At 44.6% G+C, this 27,383-nt stretch overlaps 1 protein-coding gene across 3 annotated transcripts in view; it reads left to right on the top strand.

Moving 5' to 3' along the window:
* Positions 1-10,953: 10,953 nt before the first annotated feature.
* The window catches only part of LOC126418638 (glucose-6-phosphate exchanger SLC37A2), a 420,139-nt gene continuing 403,709 nt past the window's right edge, over positions 10,954-27,383 (top strand). For 2 of the 3 annotated variants that reach the window (XM_050085494.1, XM_050085490.1), the window contains exon 1: positions 10,954-11,087. In XM_050085494.1, coding sequence (XP_049941451.1) covers positions 11,038-11,087 — 50 coding nt within the window. In that variant the 5' untranslated portion in view covers positions 10,954-11,037. The remainder of the gene's footprint in view (positions 11,088-27,383) is intronic. The other variant, XM_050085491.1, reaches the window with a different exon arrangement.

Genomic DNA, 27,383 nt, shown 5'->3' with positions numbered 1-27,383 from the left:
CACACAAGAAATGGTTTCCAAGATGGAGGAGAGAAGAAAATTGAAAAAACAAGAACATTGAAGATGCAAGAAAGATATACCGAAGGTTAAATAACGAACTGCGAAGAGAAACAGAGCACGCTAGGAAAAAATGGCTAAAAGAGGAATGTGATGAAATTGAAGAACTGGACAGGAAGGGAAGATACGACTTACTATACAACAGAGTAAAGACTATGACATGGGAACAAAACAGAGCAGGAAGTGCGACTATGGAAATTTTGAATAAAGACGAAGAGGTAGTGTACAAAGATCGTGACGATGTCCTCCAGAGATGGGAAGAATATACACTCCTGGAAATGGAAAAAAGAACACATTGACACCGGTGTGTCAGACCCACCATACTTGCTCCGGACACTGCGAGAGGGCTGTACAAGCAATGATCACACGCACGGCACAGCGGACACACCAGGAACCGCGGTGTTGGCCGTCGAATGGCGCTAGCTGCGCAGCATTTGTGCACCGCCGCCGTCAGTGTCAGCCAGTTTGCCGTGGCATACGGAGCTCCATCGCAGTCTTTAACACTGGTAGCATGCCACGACAGCGTGGACGTGAACCGTATGTGCAGTTGACGGACTTTGAGCGAGGGCGTATAGTGGGCATGCGGGAGGCCGGGTAGACGTACCGCCGAATTGCTCAACACGTGGGGCGTGAGGTCTCCACAGTACATCGATGTTGTCGCCAGTGGTCGGCGGAAGGTGCACGTGCCCGTCGACCTGGGACTGGACCGCAGTGACGCACGGATGCACGCCAAGGCCGTAGGATCCTACGCAGTGCCGTAGGGGACCGCACCGCCACTTCCCAGCAAATTAGGGACACTATACTAGTGCCGACATTGTGCATGCTCTGTTGCCTGTGTCTATGTGCCTGTGGTTCTGTCAGTGTGATCATGTGATGTATCTGACCCCAGGAATGTGTCAATAAAGTTTCCCCTTCCTGGGACAATGAATTCACGGTGTTCTCATTTCAATTTCCAGGAGTGTAGAACAAATTCAGTAGCTTACTGGGGAATCGTCATTTCCCAACAATTTGGAAATATATACTTTGACACATTAGTTAACGACAATACTGGGGAGCTCGAAATAACGTAACTAGCATTATTATTTAGACTTTTACAGAAGTTCACTGAAATTCGTTGCTTTCGCCGTAAAAAGCCTCCAATCTGATCTGATGTGCACAGCTTAAAAGGTTGTCAGTACTGCTGATATGACAGTATTGGTGTCTGTCTCAACGCTTCATTGTCTCCAGTTGTTACTTGTACACATACGTAACTTCCACTATGAGTTCCAAAATGCAATTTGGAGTTGCACGAGACACACGCTCTTGCACTCTGCATTCTTGCTGGTCCTGGAGTGCCGAGCGCGTGCACTCTGCGTAACAAGGCAACATCCGTAACAAATAAAAATGTCGGTCATCAACTATGTGAAAGTTAGAAGGCACTTTGAACACAAAAGCGTTCTTATCACTATCTCACATGTTCTGCATCCTTGAGGATTTCCTCACTATATATCTATTGGAACGAAAAGTAAACCCAATCTAATGTAATCTAATCTACAGTTTACTCTTTGCCAAATACCGAAAACACGTCACTTTCCGTAACGTTTCCCTGCTGGCAGTGACCCAATGTGACAATTTACATGAGATCAAAAAAGGTGATTCAAAATTTCTTTCACAAAACTTACATTAAATAGACCCTCTTAAGACAAATAAAAAAAAAAAAAAGAAAAGAAAACAAGGCACCGCGAAGGAATTATTCGAATGGGACGAAAATCAGTAGGACTGATGTACATGTACAAACAAATGATTACAATTTCAGAAAAAACTGGTTGATTTGTTCGAGAGAAAGAACTACACAACCTGACCAAATCAGTAACGTGTTGGTCCACCTCTGGCCCTTATATAAGTAGTTATTCGGGTTGACAATGTGTGGCAGAGTTGTTGGATGTCCTGCCGAATTCTGTCAAATTGGTCAGTTGTTGTTGATGTGGTCTTCAGTCCTGAGACTGGTTTGATGCAGCTCTCCATGCTACCCTATCCTGTGCAAGCTTCTTCATCTCCCAGTACCTACTGCAGCCTACATCCTTCTCAATCTGCTTAGTGTATTCATCTCTTGGTCTTCCTCTACGATTTTTACCCTCCACGCTGCCCTCCAATGCTAAATTTGTGATCCCTTGATGCCTCAGAACATGTCCTACCAACCGGTCCCTTCTTCTAGTCAAGTTGTACCACAAACTTCTCTTTTCCCCAATCCTATTCAATACCTCCTCATTGGTTATGTGATCTACCCATCTAATCTTCAGCATTCTTCTGTAGCACCACATTTCGAAAGCTTCTATTCTCTTCTTGTCTGAACTATTTATCGTCCATGTTTCACTTCCATACATGGCTACACTCCATACAAATACTTTCAGAAACGACTTCCTGACACTTAAATCTGTACTCGATGTTAACAAATTTCTCTTGTTCGGAAACGCTTTCCTTGCCATTGCCAGTCTACATTTTATATCCTCTCTACTTCGACCATCATCAGTTATTTTGCTCCCCAAATAGCAAACCACATTTACTACTTTAAGTGTCTCATTTCCTAATCTAACTCCCTCAGCATCACCTGACTTAATTCGACTACATTCCATTATCCTCGTATTGCTTTTGTTGACGTTCATTTTATATCCTCCTTTCAAGGCACTGTCCATTCCGTTCAACTGCTCTTCCAAGTCCTTTGCTGTCTCTGACAGAATTACAATGTCATCGGCGAACCTCAAAGTTTTTATTTCTTCTCCATGAATTTTAATACCTACTCCGAATTTTTCTTTTGTTTCCATTACTGCTTGCTCAATATACAGACTCAACAACATCGGGGAGAGGCTACAACCCTGTCTTACTCCCTTCCCAACCACTGCTTCCCTTTCATGTCCCTCGACTCTTATAACTGCCATCTGGTTTCTGTACAAATTGTAAATAGCCTTTCGCTCCCTGTATTTTACCCCAGTCACCTTTAGAATTTGAAAGAGAGTATTCCAGTCAACATTGTCAAAAGCTTTCTCTAAGTCTACAAATGCTAGAAATGTAGGTTTGCCTTTCCTTAATCTTTGTTCTAAGGTAAGTCGTAAGGTCAGTATTGCCTCAAGTGTTCCAACATTTCTGCGGAATCCAAACTGATCTTCCCCGAGGTCCGCTTCTCCAGTTTTTCCATTCGTCTGTAAAGAATTCGTGTTAGTATTTTGCAGCTGTGATTTATTAAACTGATAGTTCGGTAATTTTCACATCTGTCAACACCTGCTTTCTTTGGGATTGGAATTATTATATTCTTCTTGAAGTCTGAGGGTATTTCGCCTGTTTCATACATCTTGCTCACCAGATGGTAGAGTTTTGTCAGGACTGGCTCTCCCAAGGCCGTCAGTAGTTCCAATGGAATATTGTCTACTCCGGGGGACTTGTTTCGACTCAGGTCTTTCAGTGCACTGTCAAACTCTTCACGCAGTATCGTATCTCCCAATTCATCTTCATCTACTTCTTCTTCCATTTCCATAATATTGTCCTCAAGTACATCGCCCTTGTATAGATCCTCTATATACTCCTTCCTCCTTTCTGCTTTCCCTTCTTTGCTTAGAACTGGGTTGCCATCTGAGCTCTTGATATTCATACAAGTGGTTCTCTTCTCTCCAAAGGTCTCTTTAATTTTCCTGTAGACAGTATCTGCTTAGCCATTTTGCACTTCCTGTCGATCTCATTTTTGAGACGTTTGTATTCCTTTTTGCCTACTTCATTTACTGCATTTTTATATTTTCTTCTTTCATCAATTAAATTCAATATTTCTTCTGTTGCCCAAGGATTTGTACTAGCTCTCGTCTTTGTACCTACTTGATCCTCTGCTGCCTTCGCTACTTCATCCCTCAAAGCTACCCGTTCTTCTTCTACTGTATTTCTTTCCCCCATTCCTATCAATTGTTCCCTTATGCTCTCCCTGAAACTCTGTACAATCTCTGGTTCTTTCAGATTATCCAGGTCCCATCTCCTTAAATTCCCACCTTTTTGCAGTTTCTTCAGTTTTAATCTACAGGTCATAACCAATAGTTTGTGGTCAGAGTCCACATCTGCCCCTGGAAATGTCTTACAATTTAAAACCTGGTTCCTAAATCTCTGTCTTACCATTATATAATCTATCTGATACCTTTTAGTATCTCCAGGGTTCTTCCATGTATACAACTTTCTTTCATGATTCTTAAATCAAGTGTTAGCTATGATTATGTTGTGCTCTGTGCAAAATTCTACCAAGCGGCTTCCTCTTTCATTTCTTAGCCCCAATCCATATTCACCTACTATGTTTCCTTCTCTCCCTGTTCCTACACTCGAATTCCAGTCACCCATGACTATTAAATTTTCGTCTCCCTTCACAATCTGAATAATTTCTTTTATTTCATCATACATTTCTTCAATTTCTTCGTCATCTGCAGAGCTAGTTGGCATATAAACTTGTACTACTGTAGTAGGTGTGGGCTTCGTATTTGTCTTGGCCACAATAATGCGTTCACTATGATGTTTGTAGTAGCTTACCTGCATTCCTATTTCCCTATTCATTATTAAACCTACTCCTGCATTACCCCTATTTGATTTTGTGTTTATAACCCTGTAGTCACCTGCCCAGAAGTCTTGTTCCTCCTGCCACCGAACTTCACTAATTCCCACTATATCTAACTTCAACCTATCCATTTCCCTTTTTAAATTTTCTAACCTACCTGCCCGATTAAGGGATCTGACATTCCACGCTCCGATCTGTAGAATGCCAGTTTTCTTTCTCCTGATAACTACATCCTCTTGAGTAGTCCCCGCCCGGAGATCCGAATGGGGGACTATTTTACTTCCGGAATATTTTACCCAAGAGGACACCATCATCATTTAATCATACAGTAAAGCTGCATGCCCTCGGGAAAAATTACGGCTGTAGTTTCCCCTTGCTTTCAGCTGTTCGCAGTACCAGCACAGCAAGGCCGTTTTGGTTATTGTTACAAGGCCAGATCAGTCAATCATCCAGACTGTTGCCCTTGCAACAACTGAAAAGGCTGCTGCCCCTCTTCAGGAACCACACGTTTGTCTGGCCTCTCAACAGATACCCCTCCGTTGTGGTTGCACCTACGGTACGGCTATCTGTATCGCTGAGGCACGCAAGCCTCCCCACCAATGGCAAGGTCCATGGTTCAAAGGGGGGTTGCTCAATATACAGATTGAATAAAATTGGGGAGGGGCTACAACCCTATCTCACTCCCTTCCCAACCACTGCTTCCCTTTCATGCCCCTCGACTCTTGTAACTGCCATCTGGTTTCTGTACAAATTGTAAATAGCCTTTCGCTCCCTGTATTTTACCCCTGCCACCTTTAGAATGAGAGTATTCTAATCAACATTGTCAAAAGCTTTCTCTACGTCTACAAATGCTAGAAACGTAGGTTTGCCTTTCCTTAATCTTCCTTCTAAGATAAGTCGTAACTTCAGTGTTGCCTCACGTGTTCCAACATTTCTACGGAATCCAAATTGATCTTCCCCGAGGTCAGCTTCTACCAGTTTTTCCATTCGTCTGTAAAGAATTCGTGTTAGTAGTTTGCAGCTGTGACTTATTAAACTGATAGTTCGGTAATTTTCACATCTGTCAGCACCTGCTTTCTTTGGGACTGGAATTATTATATTATTCTTGAAGTGTGAGGTTATTTCGCCCGTCTCTTACATCTTGCTCACCAGATGGTAGAGTTTTGTCAGGACTGGCTCCCCCAAGGCCGTCAGTAGTTCTAATGGAATGTTGTCTACTCCCGGGGCCTTGTTTCGACTCAGGTCTTTCAGTGCTCTGTCAAACTCTTCAGGCAGTGTCGTCTCTCCCATTTCATCTTCATCTACATCCTCTTCCTTCGTGAGTTAGAATGTCAAAATCCCTAGCTGATTAGAGAGCCCTGCCCATAATCCTCCAACCGTTCTCAATTCGGGATAGATCCGGCGACTTTGCTGGCAAAGGTAGAGTTTTGCAACAATGAGAACAAGCAATAGAAACCCTCGCCGTGTGCGAGTGGGCATTATCTTGCTGAAATATGATCCCAGGATGGCTTTCCATGTAGGGCAACAAAATCGTCCACGTACCGCTAGGCTGTAAGGGTACCGAGGATGGCAACCAAAGTGGTCCTGCCAAATGGCACCCCAGACCATTACTTCTGGTTATCAGGCTGGATGGCGGGTGACAGTCAGGTTGGTACTAAAGCACTGTCCGTGACATCTCCAGAAACGTCTTCGGTGGTCATTGGGGCTCAGTTCGAAGCAGGACTCGTCATTGAAGACGATTCCACTGCAGTCAGTGAGGTTACAGGCCATAGACGAGTCTGGAGGCGACCAGGACAGAGGTGAGACACCGATGTGACGGTTGCCCGCCGTAGGACACGACACCGAAGACTGATGGCGCGGGGTGCCATTTGGTTTCATAGGAACATTTTTGGTTGTCATCCGCGGCGCTCTTACAGTACAGCATTACGTAGACGATATTCGACGCCCCGTTCTGTTGCCCTTCGTTTGAAGCCTTTCTGGTCTTACATTTCAGCAAGATAATGCCCGGCTGCGCTCGGCGAGAATTTCTACTGATTGTCTTTGTGCTCGCCAAACCCTACCCTGTCCAGCAAGGTCGCCGGGTCTCTATCCAACCGAGAATGTTAGGAGCCAGATGGACAGGGCCTACCAACCAGCTCTGGATTCCGACGATCCAATGCACCAATTGGATAGAATTTGGCACGATACCCATCTACACGACATCCGACATCTCCGTCAATCAATGCCAAGCTGAATAACTGCCTTCATAAGGAACAGACGTGACCAACGCGTTATTGACTTGCACAGTTTGTGAAGCTCTTTCTCTTTGATAAATCATCCAGTTTTTTCTAAAATTGTAATCATCTGTTTGTCTGTACATGTACGGCACATCAACCGATTTTCGTCCCATACGGACAATTCCTTCGTGTGTTAGGCGGCGCGGTTCTTTCCGTCCCTTTACGACGGACCTGCACCTACCTGTGAACATTGTCTCAACAGATCATCAGTAGGAAAGCCGAGTGAAACCTACTGTACTTCGACGTGAACCAGGCTGCAATTTAAGTCACTAACCTACGTTTCGGCAGAAAGTTTTCACACGAAATGAAAGGTTGGAAATTTTGTCCTCAGTTAATATATTCTGAAACTTACGTGAAGAAGTATCACTGCCAAGCCCTTGCTAGTCTTAACACAGTCACTCACAATCCCTTTCACTCACGTTAGCAAGTTTATGGTGTTGCATTTCCCGAAAACGTAATAGCTACAAAAATACTAATTGTTTTTGATTGAGAACGCTCGCCAAATATAAAGTCTATCGGTACCAAATGCAGTTACAGTTTTTAGCCACAGGCCTGGTCAATATGCCACGCGGAATATATGTCTTTTCTCGTCACAAAATTCAATTAAAAATTCCGAAATTTCTACACACACATCGGAATAATTATGCCTTCACTTTCCAACACTTTTGATGTATGAAACACCGCTAGATCCGGCAACTTATCCTTTTCATCGGAACTACTACTGCACACGTCCTATCTCTTTCATGATTAGGCTTCGACTCCTCTCTAGAATACTTTTCGGTCAGTTTACTCAACAGCCAATAGCAAAACAGCATTCTCCCGCGTCAATCTGCGTTTTCATCAATAACCGATCGCAAAATAGTAAACCTAATGACTGTATTTTTTACCGACGTAATTATCTAATATGCTTAAGTTTTGCTTATGCATAAAGTTATTCACTATTGTTATTTATACCTGAATTAACTTTCCCTTTACCATAAACTTAGTTTACAAATCTATTCTACAAAAATCCCCTTTGTTCATATCCATACTTCTTCGAAATGTTCCCACTCTAAATCCTAGTACACAACTCGTTAAACAATTATCTTCATATTAACCTTAAACCACACTCACGCATCATTCATACTACTAAAACACATTTATAACATTTTACCTACACAAAAAGACATAATAACAATTTATGAAAATACTACAAGAGTTCATGAAAAACATTGTATTACTTTAGTGCACTCTATTGGGCATAATGGAAACTGAAATCACAGTCCCACTATACAATATTGTCCTCTATCGGCTGATACATAAACTACGTGCGCGTCCAGTCTCGCGTCACCATCTGTCACTCTCCAGCTCTGAGACGTATCTCCCACTTAACCGGCTCCAAGTCAGGATCGTTATACGGTGCTACGCGTCACGTGGTGTGTCTTTCTTTCTTTTCTCTTTATATCGCGTCGCTTAGCCGTCCTCCTTCCTGCTATCACTGCAACCCAACTGGTTTTTCCCACCTTTAGCCTTCCCTGCTTTACTTAGTACTTACAAAGCTGCAACACAGATCTACAGATTTAATATTAATTTCTTCAGTATATTTCGCAAATAAATCTTATTTTGTAATAGTAAAAGCAATGGAGTTTCTTGTAACTAAAACATGCTAAACTAACTTGTAACTAACTAATTGAACTACAAAGTATATACAGGGTGAGTCGCTAAGACGTAACACCCCCTTTATTCCGGAGGCGATTGCACGTATCGGCATGCGGTTTCCGGCGAATCATAGCGGACTATGGGGCACATACGTTGGTACATGCACAATAATCACAACGTTTATATTGTCCGAGATAATGAGGCAAGTATATGTTTTTTAAATGGGACACTATACTTTTTTTACCATCATTCGAACGCTCTGGAAAAGATGCGTATAGAGATGTAACGCAAGTTGCTATTGTGATTCAAACTTTGCTTAAAAGAGGACGGATGAGGATTTACCTGCCGACCGGAGTGGCCGTGTGGTTCTAGGCTCTACAGTCTGGAGCCGAACGACCGCTACGGTCGCAGGTTCGAATCCTGCCTCGGGCATGGATGTGTGTGATGTCCTTAGGTTAGTTAGGTTCAATTAGTTCTAAGTTCTAGGCGACTGATGACCTCAGAAGATAAGTCGCATAATGCTCAGAGTCATTTGAACCATTTTTTAGGATTTACCTATGTAGCGTAGGCCGTGCTTACTGCATAGAGCACGGCAACTCGGCCCGCGGGTCGCACGAGGCGTGTTTACAGCCTGCAGCCGCTTCCGACCGCCTCGACCTTCAATCGTACAATATTTCCCAGCGTCTTTTAAGCGAAATTTGAAACACAATAGCAATATGCGTTACATCACTATACGCGTCTTTTCCAGAGCGTTCGAATGATGGTAAAAAAAAGTATAGCGTCCCATTTAAAAAACATATACTTGCCTCATTATCCCGGTCAATATAAACGTTGTGGTTATTGTGCATGTACCAAAGTATGTGGCCCATAGTCCGCTATGATTAGCCGAACACCGCTTGTCGATACGTGCAATCGCCCCCGGAATAACGGGGGTGTTACGTCTTATGCGACTCACCCTATATACAGGGTGTTACAAAAAGGTACGGCCAAACTTTCAGGAAACATTCCTCACACACAAATAAAGAAAAGATGTTATGTGGACACGTGTCCGGAAACGCTTAATTTCCATGTCAGAACTCATTTTAGTTTCGTCGTCCATCTACGCTCAATGGAGCACGTTATCATGATTTCATACGGGATACCCTACCTGTGCTGCTAGAACATGTGCCTTTACAAGTACGACACAACATGTGGTTCATGCACGATGGAGCTCCTGCACATTTCAGTCGAATTCTTCGTACGCTTCTCAACAACAGATTCGGTGACCGATGGATTGGTAGAGGAGGACCAATTCCATGGCCTCCACGCTCTCCTGACCTCAACCCTCTTCACTTTCATTTATGGGGGCATTTGAAAGCTCTTGTCTACGCAACCCCGGTACCAAATATAGAGACTCTTCGTTCTCGTATTGTGGGCGGCTGTGATACAATACGCCATTCTCCAGGGCTGCATCAGCGCATCAGGGATTCCATGCGACGGAGGGTGGATGCATGTATCCTCGCTGAGGACGTTTTGAACATTTCCTGTAACAAAGATTTTGAAGTCACGCTGGTAAGTTCTGTTGCTGTGTGTTTCCATTCCATGATTAATGTGATTTGAAGAGAAGTAATAAAATGAGCTCTAACATGGAAAGTAAGCGTTTCCGGACACATGTCCGCATAACATATTTTCTTTCTTTGTGTGTGAGGAATGTTTCCTGAAAGTTTGGCCGTACCTTTTTGTAACACCCTGTATACAGGGTGGTCAGAAAATGTGTGAAATGCTTGTAGGGATGTTACAGGGCAGGTTGTACCGAGACATAAATGTTAAGAAAGAAATTCGATACGTTGCGCCGTTTCCGAGTTATTTAGCATTGAAGTTAGCCAATCAGATCGTCTCGCGCGTAAATCCAAGTTTCAGCTAACGAGACAAAACACTCGTGGGGCAACACCGCCCCTGGCAGGCCGCTTGAATGCGAGCGCACGAAGCCCCGATTGGCTAAATTCTATGCTAAATAACTCGGAAACGGAGCAACGTATCGAATTTCTTTCTTAACATTTATGTCTCAGTACAACCTGCCCTGTAACATCCCTACAAGCATTTCACACATTTTCTGACCACCCTGTATATGTTTTAGTTACTGCTTGGTTAGTTAGAGATCAGTTTAGTTTGTTTTAGTTACACGAAACTCCATTGCTTTTACTATTACAAAATTAGATAGTATTTGCGAAATATACTGTAAAAAATTAATATCACATCTGCGTTGCAGCCTGATAATTAGGAAGCAAAGTAGGGAAGGCTAAAGGTGGGATGACCAGTTGGGTTGCAGTGATAGCACGAAGGAGGAACGCTACGCGACACGACAGCGACGCCACAGCTGCGCAGCAGTCACGCACCCCGGTGTCGGCATAAAGAGGGCCGCCGCTAACTCGTCTGTCCCCAGTGCGAGTCTGCGTTGTGTGGTGCGTGTGGTGTGGTGCCGCGCCCGTGTCGACCTGTGGAAGAGAGAGCACGGCGAGGCGTACATCAATGCTGCTGGCGAGGCGGAGTGACGTCACCGCCGTGTGGGACTGGGGTCGGTAAGTCGCGCCGTCCAACTTCACGCCACGGGCCAGTCTACAGCTGGCTGCGATCACGAATTTTACAGTGACGTCACGAAATCGGCTCGGAGCGTATTGTTCAGCACGGTTCAGATCGGCTATTCCTACAATACAGGGTAATGCTTGCAAGCATTGTCGTGTACCGTCTGTCAGCGGCTCACATCCATCTTGGGGTAAGACCTTGGGTTTAAATGTGCCTCTACTGTGTTTCCATTCCCACTAGACGCAGAAAAGCAGTAGAAATAATGATACTGTCGTACGCGTGCATCCAGTGTTCGATTCTGGAGGAGGTCAGCCGGTATTCCTAACTTAGGACGGTTTTTAAAATACGTTTACCTTTCGGGCTCTCTTTTTGAGGGGAAAGGTGTGATGAGAGTAATGTCTCATTCCCCTCCAGAATGTTTTATTTGTTGATCATTATGGATGCTACCTCTACTGAACATTAATTATTTATATCGACAGTGCCTGTCATCCCATTTCCCCCCCCCCCCCCCCCCCCGCCAAAAAAAACAAAAAAGAATCTGCACCTCCATTTACATGTAAAAAAAAAATCTGCACCTACATTTACATCAGATGTGAAAATTACCGAACTATGAGTTTAATAAGTCACAGCTGCAAAATACTAACGCGAATTCCTTACAGACGAATGGAAAAACTGGTAGAAGCCGACCTCGGGGAAGATCAGTTTGGATTCCGTAGAAATGTTGGAACACGTGAGGCAATACTGACCCTACGACTTATCTTAGAAGAAAGATTATGGAAAGGCAAACCTACGTTTCTAGCATTTGTAGACTTAGAGAAAGCTTTTGACAATGTTGACTGGAATACTCTCAAATTCTGAAGGTGGCTGGGGTAAAATATAGGGAGCAAAAGGCTATTTACAATTTGTATAGAAACCAAATGGCAGTTATAAGAGTTGAGGGGCATGAAAGGGAAGCAGTGGTTGGGAAGGGAGTGAGACAGGGTTGTAGCCCCTCCCCAATTTTATTCAATCTGTATATTGAGCAAGCAGTGACGGAAACAAAAGAAAAATTCGGAGCAGGTATTAAAATCTATGGAGAAGAAATAAAAACTTTGAGGTTCGCCGATGACATTGTAATTCTGTCAGAGACAGCAAAGGACTTGGAAGAGCAGTTGAACGGAATGGATGGTGTCTTGAAAGGAGGGTGTAAGATGAACATCAACAAAAGCAAAACGAGGATAATGGAATGTAGTCGAATTAAGTCTGGTGACGCTGAGGGTATTAGATTAGGAAATGAGACACTTAAAGTAGTAAAGGAGTTTTGTTATTTGGGGAGCAAAATAACTGATGATGGTCGAAGTAGAGAGGATATAAAATGTAGACTGGCAATGGCAAGGAAAGCGTTTCTGAAGAAGAGAAATTTGTTAACATCGAGTATAGATTTAAGTGTCAGGAAGTCGTTTCTGAAAGTATTTGTATGGAGTGTAGCCATGTATGCAAGTGAAACATGGACGATAAATAGTTTGGACAAGAAGAGAATAGAAGCTTTCGAAATGCGGTGCTACAGAAGAATGCTGAAGATTAGATGGGTAGATCACATAACTAATGAGGAGGTATTGAATAGAATTGGGGAGAAGAGGAGCTTGTGGCACAACTTGACTAGAAGAAGGGATCGCTTGGTAGGACGTGTGCTGAGACATCGAGGGATCATCAATTTAGTATTGGAGGGCAGCGTGTAGGGTAAAAATCGTAGAGGGAGACCAAGAGATGAATACACTAAGCAGATTCAGAAGGATGTAGGCTGCAGTTGGTACTGGGAGATGAAGAAGCTTGCACAGGATAGGGTAGCATAGAGAGCTGCATCAAACCAGTCTCAGGACTGAAGACCACAACAACAACAATATTTACATACATAATCAGCAAGCCACCGTATGGTCCATGGTGGAGGGTACCCTGCGCCGCTTGTAGTCGTTTCGTTCCCTGTTCCCCTCGCAAACAGATGGAGGGAAAAAAATAACTTTGAACCTCCGTATGAGCCCTAATGACTCGTACCTTATCTTCGTGGTCTTTATGCGAAATGTATGTTAGCACCAGTAGTATAGTCGTGCAGTCAGTTTCAAATGCCGGCTCTCTAAATTTTACCAGCAGTGGCCCTCCAAATGAAAGTCGCCTCACCCTCCAGGGATTGATTCCCTTTTGAGTTCCCGAAGCATCTCCGCAATACTTGCGCATTGTTCGAACCAACCGATAACAAATCTAGCAGCCTGCCTCTGAATTGCTTCGATGTCTTCATCCGAGCTGAAAGCAGCCCAAACACTCCAGCAGTACTCACTAATAGCGTCCTATATGCGGTCTCCTTTATAGATGAGTTACTTTCCCAAAATTCTCCAAATAAACCAAAATCGACCATTCGCCTTCCCTACCAGAATCCTCCCATGCTCGTTCCATTTCGTATTCACTGGACTCGCATTCGGGAGGACGACGGTTCAATCCCGTCTCCAGCCATCCTGATTTAGGTTTTCCGTGATTTCCCTAAATCGCTTCAGGCAAATGCCGGGATGGTTCCTTTGAAAGGGCACGGCCGATTTCCATCCCAATCCTTCCCGAACCCGAGCTTGCGCTCCGTCTCTAACGACCTCGATGTCGACGGGACGTTAAACACTAACCACCACCACCATTTCACATCGTTTTACAACGTTATTCTCAGATATTTAAACTATGTGACTGTTTCAAGTAGGACACTACTTATTCTGTATTCGAGCATTACGGGTTTGTTTTTCCTACTCATTCGCATTAACTAACACTTTTCTACATTTATAGCCAGATGCCATTCATCACATCAACTCTAAATTTTGTCTAACGTGCTGTGTTAGCAGAAGAGCCAACACCGTGTCACGAGTGGAGGCCGAAATTAGCGCGTTTTAGCTCACGCAGGCTGGTGTGAGGAGGGAAGAACTATACTGACGTGAGGTCTGGAACATGACAAGGAATGAGAATTCAGAAAGCGGACGTAATTAGTTTCATACTTAACTTTAATCCATTACTGATGAACGTCGTTCTTGACGGTACATGATTCACAATATTATCTGTTCAGAATACATTCTTGAAGATAGCCATTATAGTAACTGAATATGGCGCCTTGCTAGGTGGTAGCAAATGACGTAGCTGAAGGCTATGCGAAACCGTCGTCTCTGCAAATGAGAGCGTATGTACACAGTGAACCAATGCTAGAAAAGTCGGCTGTACAACTGGGGTGAGTGCTAGGGAATCTCTCTAGACTAGACCTGCCGTGTGGCGGCGCTCGGTCTGCAATCACTGATAGTGGCGACACGCGGGTCCGACGTATACTAACAGACCGCGGTCGATTTAAAGGCTACCACCTAGCAAGTGTGGTGTCTGGCGGTGACACCACATAACTCATCCTACAGTGATTCATCTCTGACACCTTCCCGTACACCACTGCGTCATCAGCAAACAACTGCAGATTGTCCGCCCGATATTTATGTATACAGGAAGAACATAAATAAAAACTGCAAACTGCTGGGAAGGATTCCTAATTGGAAATGAAGTAAAAAAGGTCCTATGAAATGGACGGTGTGGTGCAACTACAACAAATCGTCGCAGAACACAGTGCAGAGCTGCATCGCATCCTGGTCACAACAGGTGTTAAGGGCCACCTCCATGGTATTGCAGGTGATAAGAATAGTAGTGGTTGTCACGCAGGCTAAACATAATCGTACTTTCGCTTACACCATGTTGCCGGGACACTTGCTCGGAGCTTGTACCAGGGTTCGTCTCGGTATCCTGTAGAACCCAGTCTGCCTAATCTGGTGTACCCCCATTTGCCACCTCCCAGCACATACGTCTGTCTGAAAGGATCCATGATCACACAATGACCCGAAAAGGGCTTGAAATGTTGCGTGATGTGGTTGGTGTCTGTGGAGTACTTCTTTTGGTATAGCCCACCTGCTTGGCAGTACGCAAACACCACCTCGGCTTGTTCCCGACGTGAATACCGGACCACTCTGTTGCTCACAGTACGCTGCGTTACACAGCCCGCTACGCACAAGCAACTCACGGCACGTGGTCAAAGGCGCTTTCATTCGTCATTACCATCTACAGTGGCAACGATGCATTTCCGGATAAGTATTCACAGGATTTTTTTTTCCTCTGTTTCTTGTCCGGAATCCGTTCCTGCAGGTTGTCGGTTTTACTAATGGTCACATTGTATAGAAAATAATAACATTCCTATCACACTTTCCTGGAGCACTCCTGACGACACCCTTGCCTTTGGTGAACACTCGCCGTCGAGGACAACATACTGGGATCTATTACTTAAGAAGTCTTTGAGCGACTCAAATATCTGGGAACCTATTCCGTGTGCTCGTACCCTCGTGGACAGTCTACAGTGGGCTACCGTGTCAAATGCTTTTCGTAAATCTAGCAATATAGTATCACCCTGCTGCCCTTCATCCATAGTTCGCAGTATATCATGTGGGAAAGGGCAATCGGAGTTTAACACAAGCGTCGTTTTATAGACCGCGTTGATTTCTGAACATATGCTTTTCGGTCTCTAGGAAATTTATTATGTTCGGACTCAGAATTCTGTAGCAAACTGACGTTAAGGATATTGGCCTGTAATTTGGCGAGTCCGTTCTTTTACACTTCTTATATATCTGTGCTTTTTTCCAGTCGCTTGGAACTTTACACTGGACGAGAGATTCGCCATATATGGAAGTCAAGGAAGGTGCCAGTGCTGTAGAGTACTCTTTGTAAAACCGAAATGAGATTCCATCCGGACCTGGTGAGTTATTTGTGTTCAACGGTATCAGTTATTTCTCTATGGCACAGATATTTATTCTTATGTCAGCCACACGGGACCCACTACGCTGGTCAAATGACGGCATGCTTGCACGATTCCACTACGTGAATGATTTCTTAAAAGTGGAATTTAAAACTCGTTTTGCTATCTTCAATTGCCACACCAGACTGGTGAATGAGTGACTAGATGGAAGCCTTAGATGCACTTAGCGATTTTATATAGGACCAGAATTTTCTCGGGTTCTCCGCCATATCTTTTGCTAATGTATGACGGTGGTAGTTGTTACATGCTTCGCGCATAGAATTTTTTCACAGACGCACGAATCTCTACTAACCTATGATTATCGTCATCTGCGATTTCTCTTTCGAACCGAGTGTGCAGCAGCTTTTGCATCTTCAGCATTTTGTGAATTTCACTGTTAACCCACGGTAGATCATTTCTGTCCTTAATCAACTTACTTGCCACAGACGCCTACGACTGTAAGAATAATTTCAACAATGGGTGCATGTTTAAATATTAAAATGATACGTTTGCTGACTCAGCGGTAAATTGGCACACAATGGATCCGAAGATCCTGAGTTTGAACCCCAATCAGTACTAGGTTTTTTCCCTGTCACTTTTCATCTCTTTCACCTCTACCAATGGTTGTTGTTGCCTAGTCTATCGAGTGACACCGTGGTTCAGAATCGACTTTAATCTTTAGCTCCGCCTATAACTGGCTGGGTAAGTTAGTTTTTAGGTTGTAGGAAGGCAACGATATTCCAGCTCCAACTGGACCATGCCTAGTAAAGCACTGTGGTATTCAACCTATCAGCTGATAGATTAATATTAATAATAACTGATAATTGTTGCCTTGTGGCCTTGTAGTAAAGCACGTGCCCGCAAAGTGAAAGGTCGTAGGATCGAGTCCTGCTATGACCTCTGAATTTTCACGCTGCCTTTTTATGAATCATTCACCTCTCATGCGAAAATTTGACACGTGATCGGATTCGACGTTAAACTTTGGGTCCCTTTCACCGGATGGATAGCAGGAGTATGTTAAGAAGACGCAAGTCGCCGAAGTAGCGTCCAATTGAAGGTCTTGCAACAGGCCATTGAGCGACACGAAATTATTATTATTTAGCGCTCATTAAATCGCTAGAGCATAGCTTCAATGAGATTGCAGAGCAGAGGAATACATCAACGCAAATTTCGAAAAATAGTACGGATCTGGAAGCATGTGAATGGGAGCAAACTGCTTGTTTCGGTCATTTCCGCTTACGTTTGGCAACGGCCAATATTTCTGAAACTTTTTCTTAGTGGAACATATTTGCCTTTCGGGCTTTCCTTACTCAGCTTCGGTCGAACCACGAAGATGCCGGATGCGTTCTTGGCGGTAGGAGTGATCGACTTGTGAATGGGAATCTTTAGCGCTCTGAAATATTCTCTGCAGCCGGTGAGGCTGAAAGTGCATCAACGTCGACAGGGAAGTAGCTAAAAAGTATAATTCCTCGCCGTATTGGAGATCCTTAATTTTGACACGTGATTTTTCCCATTAAGTCGGCTAAAAATTTCAAAACTGATGTTCGTTACCTGACGAAGAAAGTGAACCACCTAGAAGGAGAAGACGACACGAACTGAAACTTCACAGGCTGAGAGTGTATGTGACGGTATTTCAGTGATTACAGTGTCCTGTCAAATGTAAAAGACTTGGCAGTATGAGACCACTTACCTATAAGAAGCTGCACACGTTTGGCCCAGAGGCATGCCCTGATTCGGTTGGGAGGTCTGTCGCAAAGCCGTTGTATCATCTCCTGGGGCAAGATGTCGCACAATTGTTGTAACTTGTGCCCGAACCTCAGTATTGCGCAACATTTCACTGTGTGCAGACGAGCATTGTCCTCTTGAAAAACAGCACCACGATATTGTCGCACGAGAGATAAGACATGAGGATGCAATACGTTCGTGATATGACGTTGTGCCGTCAGAATTCCCTCAGTCACCATGTAAGTAGGCTGTTTAGGTTTTTATGTTGGTAACGTCACCTAGCGCTCTGTATGAAAATCACTGGCTGTGCTGTGTGCATTCTGCGGCTGGTTGGCATTGTTGCAATATTCGCTATTGTAGCGTTGCGCAGTTGGATGTGAACAGCGCGTAGCGTTGCGCAGTTGGAGGTGAGCCGCCCGCAGTAGTGGATGTGGGGAGAGAAATAGCAGAATTTTGAGAGCGGATGATCTGGACGTGTGTCCATCAGAGAGTAAATTTGTAAGACTGGATGTCATGAACTGATATATATGACTTTTGAACACTGTTAAGGTAAAAGCATTGTTTGTTCTCTATCAAAATCTTTCATTTGCTGAATATGCCTATCAGTAGTTAGTGCCTTCAGGAGTGAGAATCTTTTATTTAGCTGGCAGTATTGGAGCTCGCCGTATTGCAGTAGCTCGAGTAACGAAGATTTTTGTGAGGTAAGTGATTCATGAAAGGTATGGGTTATTGTTAGTCAGGGCCATTCTTTTGTAGGGATTTTTGAAAGTCCGATTGCGTTGCGCTAAAAATATTGTGTGTGAGTTTAGTGTTGATCAGAATAAGTAAAGAGAGAAATGTCTGAGTACGTTCAGTTCTGCTCAGCTGTTTGAAAATCAAATAATGTAAGGGGTTTCCCGGCACAGTAATTCATTAATATTTTCTAAGGGGACGTTTCAACCACTAGCCGTCAGCTGGGGCCATACCTGACGGCTCCCCGCACCGTGACGCGACGAGTAACACCGCTGTGGTTCTCCAAAGCATTGGAAGAATGGGATCTCTCCCGAGGTCGCCGCCATACCCGCCGACGTTGGTCATCCGGGCGTGTGCGGATCCCTGAACATAATTCGACTCCATTCTACGGCAGTGCAAGCTTACCGGCCATGGTACTGCTCCAAACCTGCGACCGTAGCAGTCGCCCGGTTCCGGGCTGAAGCGCCTAGAACCGCTCGGCCACCTCGGCCGGCTACAGCAGTCTATTTCCTAGTCCGGCTGCTACTAGGCCACGATCAATGTAGCAGGATGACACAGAATGTTGCAAAGAGTCAACTACTTGTTCTCGGGTGGCAAGCGCAGAAGTTAATGGTTTACAATGCTCTTGGTACACTATACACCGATCCTCCCTTGTAGCGGTCATACGTGGCCGACCGGAACCCCGAAGACGAGTATGGCTGTCTTCACGTTCTCAAGCACTCCAACGTCGCCGGCCTCTGTGGCCGAGCGGTTCTAGGCGCTTCAGTCTCGAAACGCGCGACCGCTAAGGTCGCTGGTTCGAATCCTGCCTCGGGCATGGATGTGTGTGATGTCCTTAGGTTAGTTAGGTTTCAACAGTTCTAAGTTCTAGGCGACTGATGACCTCAGATGTTATGTCCCATAGTGCTCAGAGCCATTTGAACCATTTGAAATCCAACGTCAGACTACTGTCCCACCCGAAAGCCCCACAAATCTGGATAGTGCGCGATTCGACCATGTGGCGAAATAGAGGCCCACAATGAGGGGGGCGGGGATGCTGATAACACTGACTCACACGAGTACGCGGCATCTCCGTGCTCTTCACAGTGACCACTCAAAATCTGGTGCTGTTCACGTCGGTTATAAACCCTACCGCCCCAGGTAAGAACGCTAAACACGAACAACGCTAGTGCACTCTGGTTGCCGTTCTCCTTGTCACAGAGAATTGTAATTCTAATCATTTATACAGGGCGAAAAGTATTGAAGCCGACAAACTCTGGGAGGTTGTAGGGGACATCAAAACAAATATTTTTCCCTAATGTCAATTTTTCCTATGAGGATTATTTAAACCGGTGGAGGCCGTTTGAGGTCACATTACGATCTTCAGTTGTTAGAGGGCGTATTACGCTCTCTACTTCTAGGCAACTGCTGTACACCAATGTAGTAGTGCATTGTCTCTGTTTACTAATGGAGCGATGCACCTGGAGTGAGTACACTGATATGGTTGGTGCGTACTACGTACCGCACCACAACGGACGAGCTGCACAGCGGGTTTATCAACAACAATATCCTAATCGTCGTATCCAGCATCATATGACCTTTGCTGCTGTGTACCAACGTCTGCGTGAGACCGGGTCATTTAGCAGATTACCTGGACAGAGACACCGTCGCACGGTAAGTACGCTGCAATTTGAGGAAGCTGTCTTGCAGCATGTGGAGCGGGATCCTTCAATCAGCACTCGTGTAATTGCACGTAACATGGGGTCGAATCAGACGAATGTAAGAACAGTCCTTCGAGAACAATTGTTATGTCCATTTCACCTACAGCATGTCCACAACCTGGAACCAATTGATTATTCGCACAGAGCACAGTTTCTGCAGTGGTGCCTGGAACGGTGTGAAATGCATCCTACATTTCCATCCTCTGTGTTGTTTACCGATGAAGCAACGTTCGGGCGTGATGGAGTCTTCAACATGCACAATTTGCATGTTTGGAGTGAGGATAACCCACATGCCACAGTTACTAGCGCTCAAATGGTTCAAATGGCTCTGAGCACTATGGGACTTAACATCTGTGGTCATCAGTCCCCTAGAACTTAGAACTACTTAAACCTAACTAACCTAAGGACATCACACACATCCATGCCCGAGGCAGGATTCGAACCTGCGACCGTAGCAGTCCCGCGGTTCCGGACTGAGCGCCTGAACCGCTAGACCACCGCGGCCGGCTACTAGCGCTCATCAAGTGCGGTTCTTCGTTAATGTGTGGGTCGGTGTTGTTGGAGACTGTTTAATTGGGCCGTATCTGCTACTTAGGCCATTAAATGGCAGGCAGTATTATAATTTTCTCGCCAGAGCATTGCCAGAATTGCTGGAAGACGTTCCGCTCCCTACAAGACGACGCATGTGGTTCCAACATGACGGGGCGCCGGCACATTTCAGTCGTCGTGTGCGTCGATTCCTGGACAGATGGTTCCCAGAAATGTGGATTGGCAGAGGTGGTCCTGTACCATGGCCTGCTCGATCCCCAGATATGTCCCCTCTGGACTTTGTGTGTGGAGAGATGCGCAACCTTGTTTACGCAACTCCTGTTGCATCAGAAGAGGATCTGGTTGCCCAGATAGCAGCAGCAGCAGCAGCAGCAGGAACAATTCAGGCTACTCCTGAGAATTTTGCCCGTGTCAGACAGAACATGATCCGACGGTGTAACCTTTGTTTACGTGTCAATGGAGGCATTTTTGAAAAAAAAAAAATGGCTCTGAGCACTATGGGACTCAACTGCTGTGGTCATCAGTCGCCTAGAACTTAGAACTACTTAAACCTAACTAACCTAAGGACATCACACACATCCATGCCCGAGACAGGATTCGAAATTGCGACCGTAGCAGTCGCACGGTTCCGGACTGCGCGCCTAGAACCGCGAGACCACCGCGGCCGGCATTTTTTTGAAAATCTATTATAATTGAAAGTGGGTTGTGTTAATGTGTTGCCTCTTGGTCATTAAAAAATGGAAAAGTTTTTGTTGGTTTAATTAATTTGCCGCCAGAGAAATCTTCCTTTACTGGTTTAAATACTCCTCATAGGGAAAAATATTTGTTTTGATGTCCCCTACAACCTCCCAGAGTTTGTCGGTTTAAATACTTTTCACCCTGTATACTAGCCGATGGCGCGTGCACTGTGAGTTAACAAACATTGCGCTCTCATTTAAATACATGGCCGAAAGAGTCCGCCTACAGGAATTGTGAAGCGAACCCTGCCGTCCAGGACGGGATGCCACGAAGGCCGCAGATTTAGCACGAGATGGGGAAACTCACAGGCGTCTATTGTCTATTGAGGCATAAGAGCTGTAGTAAGCCAGTGAGACAGGCGAGAACCTACGCCATAAGGAAATCCAGTATAAGGATTCTGTGGCCAAGGAGACGTAGCAGTGTTAAATTTGGCGGACCTAAGATCGGTCATAAAGGGAAACATTTACGAAAACTATTTAATTCTGTAGTAGTGCAGGGAATCAAGCCACAGTAACTTTAATCTGCCGTCTTTCATAAAATTTCATGGTGATCCCAATAAAAATCGAATATTGATCATATCTAAAACAGATTACGATTTACTGTTAAAGTGAAATTAACAAGTTTTGTAACAAAGATCCGAATGCTAAAATCTGAACGCTTTGGTCGATCCGCGATCGACATTTCATATAGAACAGCATCATTAAAACGACAAATGTTGTAAATATCAACTCTAACTTTATTTGTTTAAAAGATATAGTAAATTTAAATTATCTGTGTTTTCAGTTAAGCATCAAATCATCCTTCCCTCCACACAAAACACAGCATGACACCTTATTGAATCATTAGGTAATAAAATATTTGTTGTAAAGTTTAGTACATAATAGTTACTTTTGTTCTTTATTTATTTATCAGAAAGCACATTGGCGCAAGGCTACTGGCCGTGACATTCAAAACTAAGAAGGAAATTATATTGGTTTTATGTAAAAGAATTTAACGTTTGTTATGTAATGGATATTATTGTTATTTATTCAGGACGTGAAAGTGGTCAAGCTTTGATTATTTAAATATGTTAAAATGTAAAATAATGTAGAATAAGCTGTAGCCAATCAGATGAACGGCTTCAGGAAAGGGAACTGCTCTAGTCAGTTGAGCGACAATGTTCGGCACGCGGGGGACGCGGCCAGAGACGGGCAGAGGGACAGTTCGGCTGGAGACACCAAAGTGCACAGTTCGGATTGAGACACGAAAGCGGAAAGTGGGTCTTTAGGTAGCTAGGAAGTGAAACGACTTGGCAATTGACCCTTAACATAGACAAATGCAATGTATTGCGAATACATAGAAAGAAGGATCCTTTATTGTATGATTATATGATAGCGGAACAAACACTGGTAGCAGTTACTTCTGTAAAATATCTGGGAGTATGCGTCCGGAACGATTTGAAGTGGAATGATCATATAAAATTAATTGTTGGTAAGGCGGGTACCAGGTTGAGATTCATTGGGAGAGTGCTTAGAAAATGTAGTCCATCAACAAAGGAGGTGGCTTACAAAACACTCGTTCGACCTATACTTGAGTATTGCTCATCAGTGTGGGATCCGTACCAGATCGGGTTGACGGAGGAGGTAGAGACGATCCAAAGAAGAGCGGCACGTTTCGTCACAGGGTTGTTTGGTAAGCGTGATAACGTTACGGAGATGTTTAATAAACTCAAGTGGCAGACTCTGCAAGAGAGGCGCTCTGCATCACGGTGTAGCTTGCTCGCCAGGTTTCGAGAGGGTGCGTTTCTGGATGAGGTATCGAATATATTGCTTCCCCCTACTTATACCTCCCGAGGAGATCACGAATGTAAAATTAGAGAGATTAGAGCGCGCACGGAGGCTTTCAAACAGTCGTTCTTCCCGCGAACCATACCCGACTGGAACAGGAAAGGGAGGTAATGACAGTGGCACGTAAAGTGCCCTCCGCCACACACCGTTGGGTGGCTTGCGGAGTATAAATGTAGATGTAGATGTAGAAAATTTCGCGTTGTGTGGTATCGCGGGACATAGTCTCTGAGCGGTGAGCAGCCGCGCGCCTGGTGTGAACTCTTAGTTAACGAAGTGCTGTACTGGACAGGTAGTTCTCAATGAAATCGTGAATGATCGAACTGTGTCAAATGGATATGCTTTGGCATGTAATAGTAATTCTAATTATGACCACTTTCGCTATTACTTTGCTTTCTGTATAAACATTATTCTGAAAAAATCGCAACTGTGTGGCCTACAACATTTATGGGTCGTTAATTTCGTTCCCTATATTATTATTACTGTTATTATACACTCCTGGAAATTGAAATAAGAACACCGTGATTTCATTGTCCCAGGAAGGGGAAACTTTATTGACACATTCCTGGGGTCAGATACATCACATGATCACACTTACAGAACACAGGCACATAGACACAGGCAACAGAGCATGCACAATGTCGGCACTAGTACAGTGTATATCCACCTTTCGCAGCAATGCAGGCTGCTATTCTCCCATGGAGACGATCGTAGAGATGCTGGATGTAGTCCTGTGGAACGGCTTGCCATGCCATTTCCACCTGGCGCCTCAGTTGGACCAGCGTTCGTGCTGGACGTGCAGACCGCGTGAGACGACGCTTCATCCAGTCCCAAACATGCTCAATGGGGGACAGATCCGGAGATCTTGCTGGCCAGGGTAGTTGACTTACACCTTCTAGAGCACGTTGGGTGGCACGGGATACATGCGGACGTGCATTGTCCTGTTGGAACAGCAAGTTCCCTTGCCGGTCTAGGAATGGTAGAACGATGGGTTCGATGACGGTTTGGATGTACCGTGCACTATTCAGTGTCCCCTCGACGATCACCAGTGGTGTACGGCCAGTGTAGGAGATCGCTCCCCACACCATGATGCCGGGTGTTGGCCCTGTGTGCCTCGGTCGTATGCAGTTCTGATTGTGGCGCTCACCTGCACGGCGCCAAACACGCATACGACCATCATTGGCACCAAGGCAGAAGCGACTCTCATCGCTGAAGACGACACGTCTCCATTCGTCCCTCCATTCACGCCTGTCGCGACACCACTGGAGGCGGGCTGCACGATGTTGGGGCGTGAGCGGAAGACGGCCTAACGGTGTGCGGGACCGTAGCCCAGCTTCATGGAGACGGTTGCGAATGGTCCTCGCCGTTACCCCAGGAGCAACAGTGTCCCTAATTTGCTGGGAAGTGGCGGTGCGGTCCCCTACGGCACTGCGTAGGATCCTACGGTCTTGGCGTGCATCCGTGCGTCGCTGCGGTCCGGTCCCAGGTCGACGGGCACGTGCACCTTCCGCCGACCACTGGCGACAACATCGATGTACTGTGGAGACCTCACGCCCCACGTGTTGAGCAATTCGGCGGTACGTCCACCCGGCCTCCCGCATGCCCACTATACGCCCTCGCTCAAAGTCCGTCAACTGCACATACGGTTCACGTCCACGCTGTCGCGGCATGCTACCAGTGTTAAAGACTGCGATGGAGCTCCGTATGCCACGGCAAACTGGCTGACACTGACGGCGGCGGTGCACAAATGCTGCGCAGCTAGCGCCATTCGACGGCCAACACCGCGGTTCCTGGTGTGTCCGCTGTGCCGTGCGTGTGATCATTGCTTGTACAGCCCTCTCGCAGTGTCCGGAGCAAGTATGGTGGGTCTGACACCGGTGTCAATGTGTTCTTTTTTCCATTTCTAGGAGTGTATGTTACGTTAACTTTGTATATCGCAAACTTGCCATCAGGCAGACAATTTAACCAAAGGGTCACAAGAGTCTAATTTAGGGCGTGTAATGTGATACGTGCGGTTCAAACCCTAGACGAGTTTGAGCCAAGACATTTTAAACGAAGGGGAACCGCATTTGAGCCCGGACATCTTTGGGATGTTAGCTCGCAACACGTAGAAAGTTGCACTGACATTAGTGCATGTCTTCCGTCTGCTTCACTTTTTCTGTCAGGAAATGTATGTGAAAATACAGAAGATTCTGGCAAATTGTTCTTTGGAACTGGTCTTGACCCTCCCCGTATCTGCTCCTATATTTGTGTCCGTGAGGATTCGCGTATCATTTCGTGATCGTTTCATCATATCGAAACGGGCAAATGACTGTGCTCATGTGAGCTCGTCATTATATTGCATGATTAATACTCGTAACTCTTCCATCAACGAAAATACTAAAGCTAGTACTTTTTTAACTGAATAGTACAATTTTTAACAGCGTTCTACTGTTCTTGAAAAGACGATTACGGCGACATAACGCTTGTTAATGCCGGTCTATCAAACGTATCTGACACGGAACCAGCCATGAAAGCCCCGCTGCGGGGTGTTTATGCCGCAGCAGCGGATTCCTGTTGCCTTGCTTCTCAGTTTAACAACTTCTCTCAGATACTTTACCCAAAAATTTCAGTACCGCTACTAACAAGCGTGATATCACTGCACTCGTCTTTTCAAGAGCGTTCTCTTTCCGACAAGAAAGGTAGACCATTTTATTTCATAAAAAAGTACACTGCCTTAGTATCTCGGTTGAAGCAAGAGAGGAAAGTGTTACAATGTAATAAAGTGACGACCCCTCTGGGTACTATCATTTGCCGAAAACCTCGTTTCGTTATGTCGATGCCTCAGGATGTGTTCTATCAACCGATCCTTTCTTTTTGTCAACTGAACCCAAAATTTTCTTTTCTCACCGTTTTGATTCATAACCTCTTCTTCGGTTATCCGATCTACTCATCTAATTTTTGGTATTCTTCCGTATAATCATATTTCAAAAGCATATATTTTCTTTTTCTTTTTACTGCTTGTCATCTATGTTACATATTCGTATGTAACTACACTCAACAAAAATACTCTGAAAAAAGACTTTCCAACACTTAAATTTTTATTAGATATTGACATACTCCCTCTTCTAGAAAGATTTCTCTTACCAGTTTACATTTATATGCTTTTTTTCTGCCGTCGTCGTTTTTATTGCTTCCCAAAAAGAAAAACGCGTACGCTGCTTTCAGTGTCTGATTTCGCGATATAATCCCCTCATCATCACTTGATTTAATTCGTCTACATTCGATTTCCCTTATTTTATTTTTGTTGGTGTTCATCTCATCCCCTCAACGTCACTTGATTTAATTCGATCACATTTGGTTTCCCTAGTTTTATTTTTGTTCATAGTCTGAAACGTCCCCTTTGAACCAATTATACAAGACTGTGCTTAACCTGACATACAATATTTTTAGCGCAACGCAATCTGACTTTCAAAAATCCCTACAAAAAAAATGGCCCTGACTAACATTAACCTATGCGTTTCACAAATCGCTTACCTCACAAAAATCTTGGTTACTCGAACTACTGCAATACAGCTAGCGCCACTACTGCCAGCTAAATAAAAGATTCAAACTATGGAAGGCACTAACTACTGATAGGGATAGTTAGCAAATGAAAGATATTAATAGAGAACAAACTGTATTTACCTTAATAGTCATAATATATATAGCAGTTCATGACAAATTACAAAACTCCGCCATCTCTCTCCCCACATCCACCACTGCTGGCGGCTCACCTCCAACTGCGCAACGCTACACGCTGTTCACATCCAGCTGCCGCTGCCCAACACTACAATGGCAGAAACAATGCAAACTACCCACAGACTGCACACAGCACAGCCAGTGATTTTTCATATAGAGCGCTACGTGGCGTTACCAATAAGAAAACATAAACAGCCTACTAACGTAGCCCCCATGCTCCCCACAAAAAATTTTACGAATTGTTTTGGTCAGTGGCCAATAATGATTTGATAAAATTTTTCATAATTACAATAACAAAGAAATCAAAGGCACACACTTATTGATGCAATGTTGGTCAAAAGCTAAAATTTTCTCACAGTCCATAAAGATAGTCCTGATCATTCGTCATAATAGTAATTACAGTTTTTTTCCAAAGTCTCATTAGTAAAAGAAATTGCACACATAAGTAGTGGATTTCCATGCAGTCTTGAAGAAGTAGTGTTG

The sequence above is a fragment of the Schistocerca serialis genome, chromosome 9 (assembly GCF_023864345.2).
Source record: "Schistocerca serialis cubense isolate TAMUIC-IGC-003099 chromosome 9, iqSchSeri2.2, whole genome shotgun sequence".
In the NCBI taxonomy this organism is placed as follows: domain Eukaryota; kingdom Metazoa; phylum Arthropoda; class Insecta; order Orthoptera; family Acrididae; genus Schistocerca; species Schistocerca serialis.
Note: the sequence above shows the minus strand (reverse complement) of the source record. Positions and strands in the feature narration are given on the sequence as shown.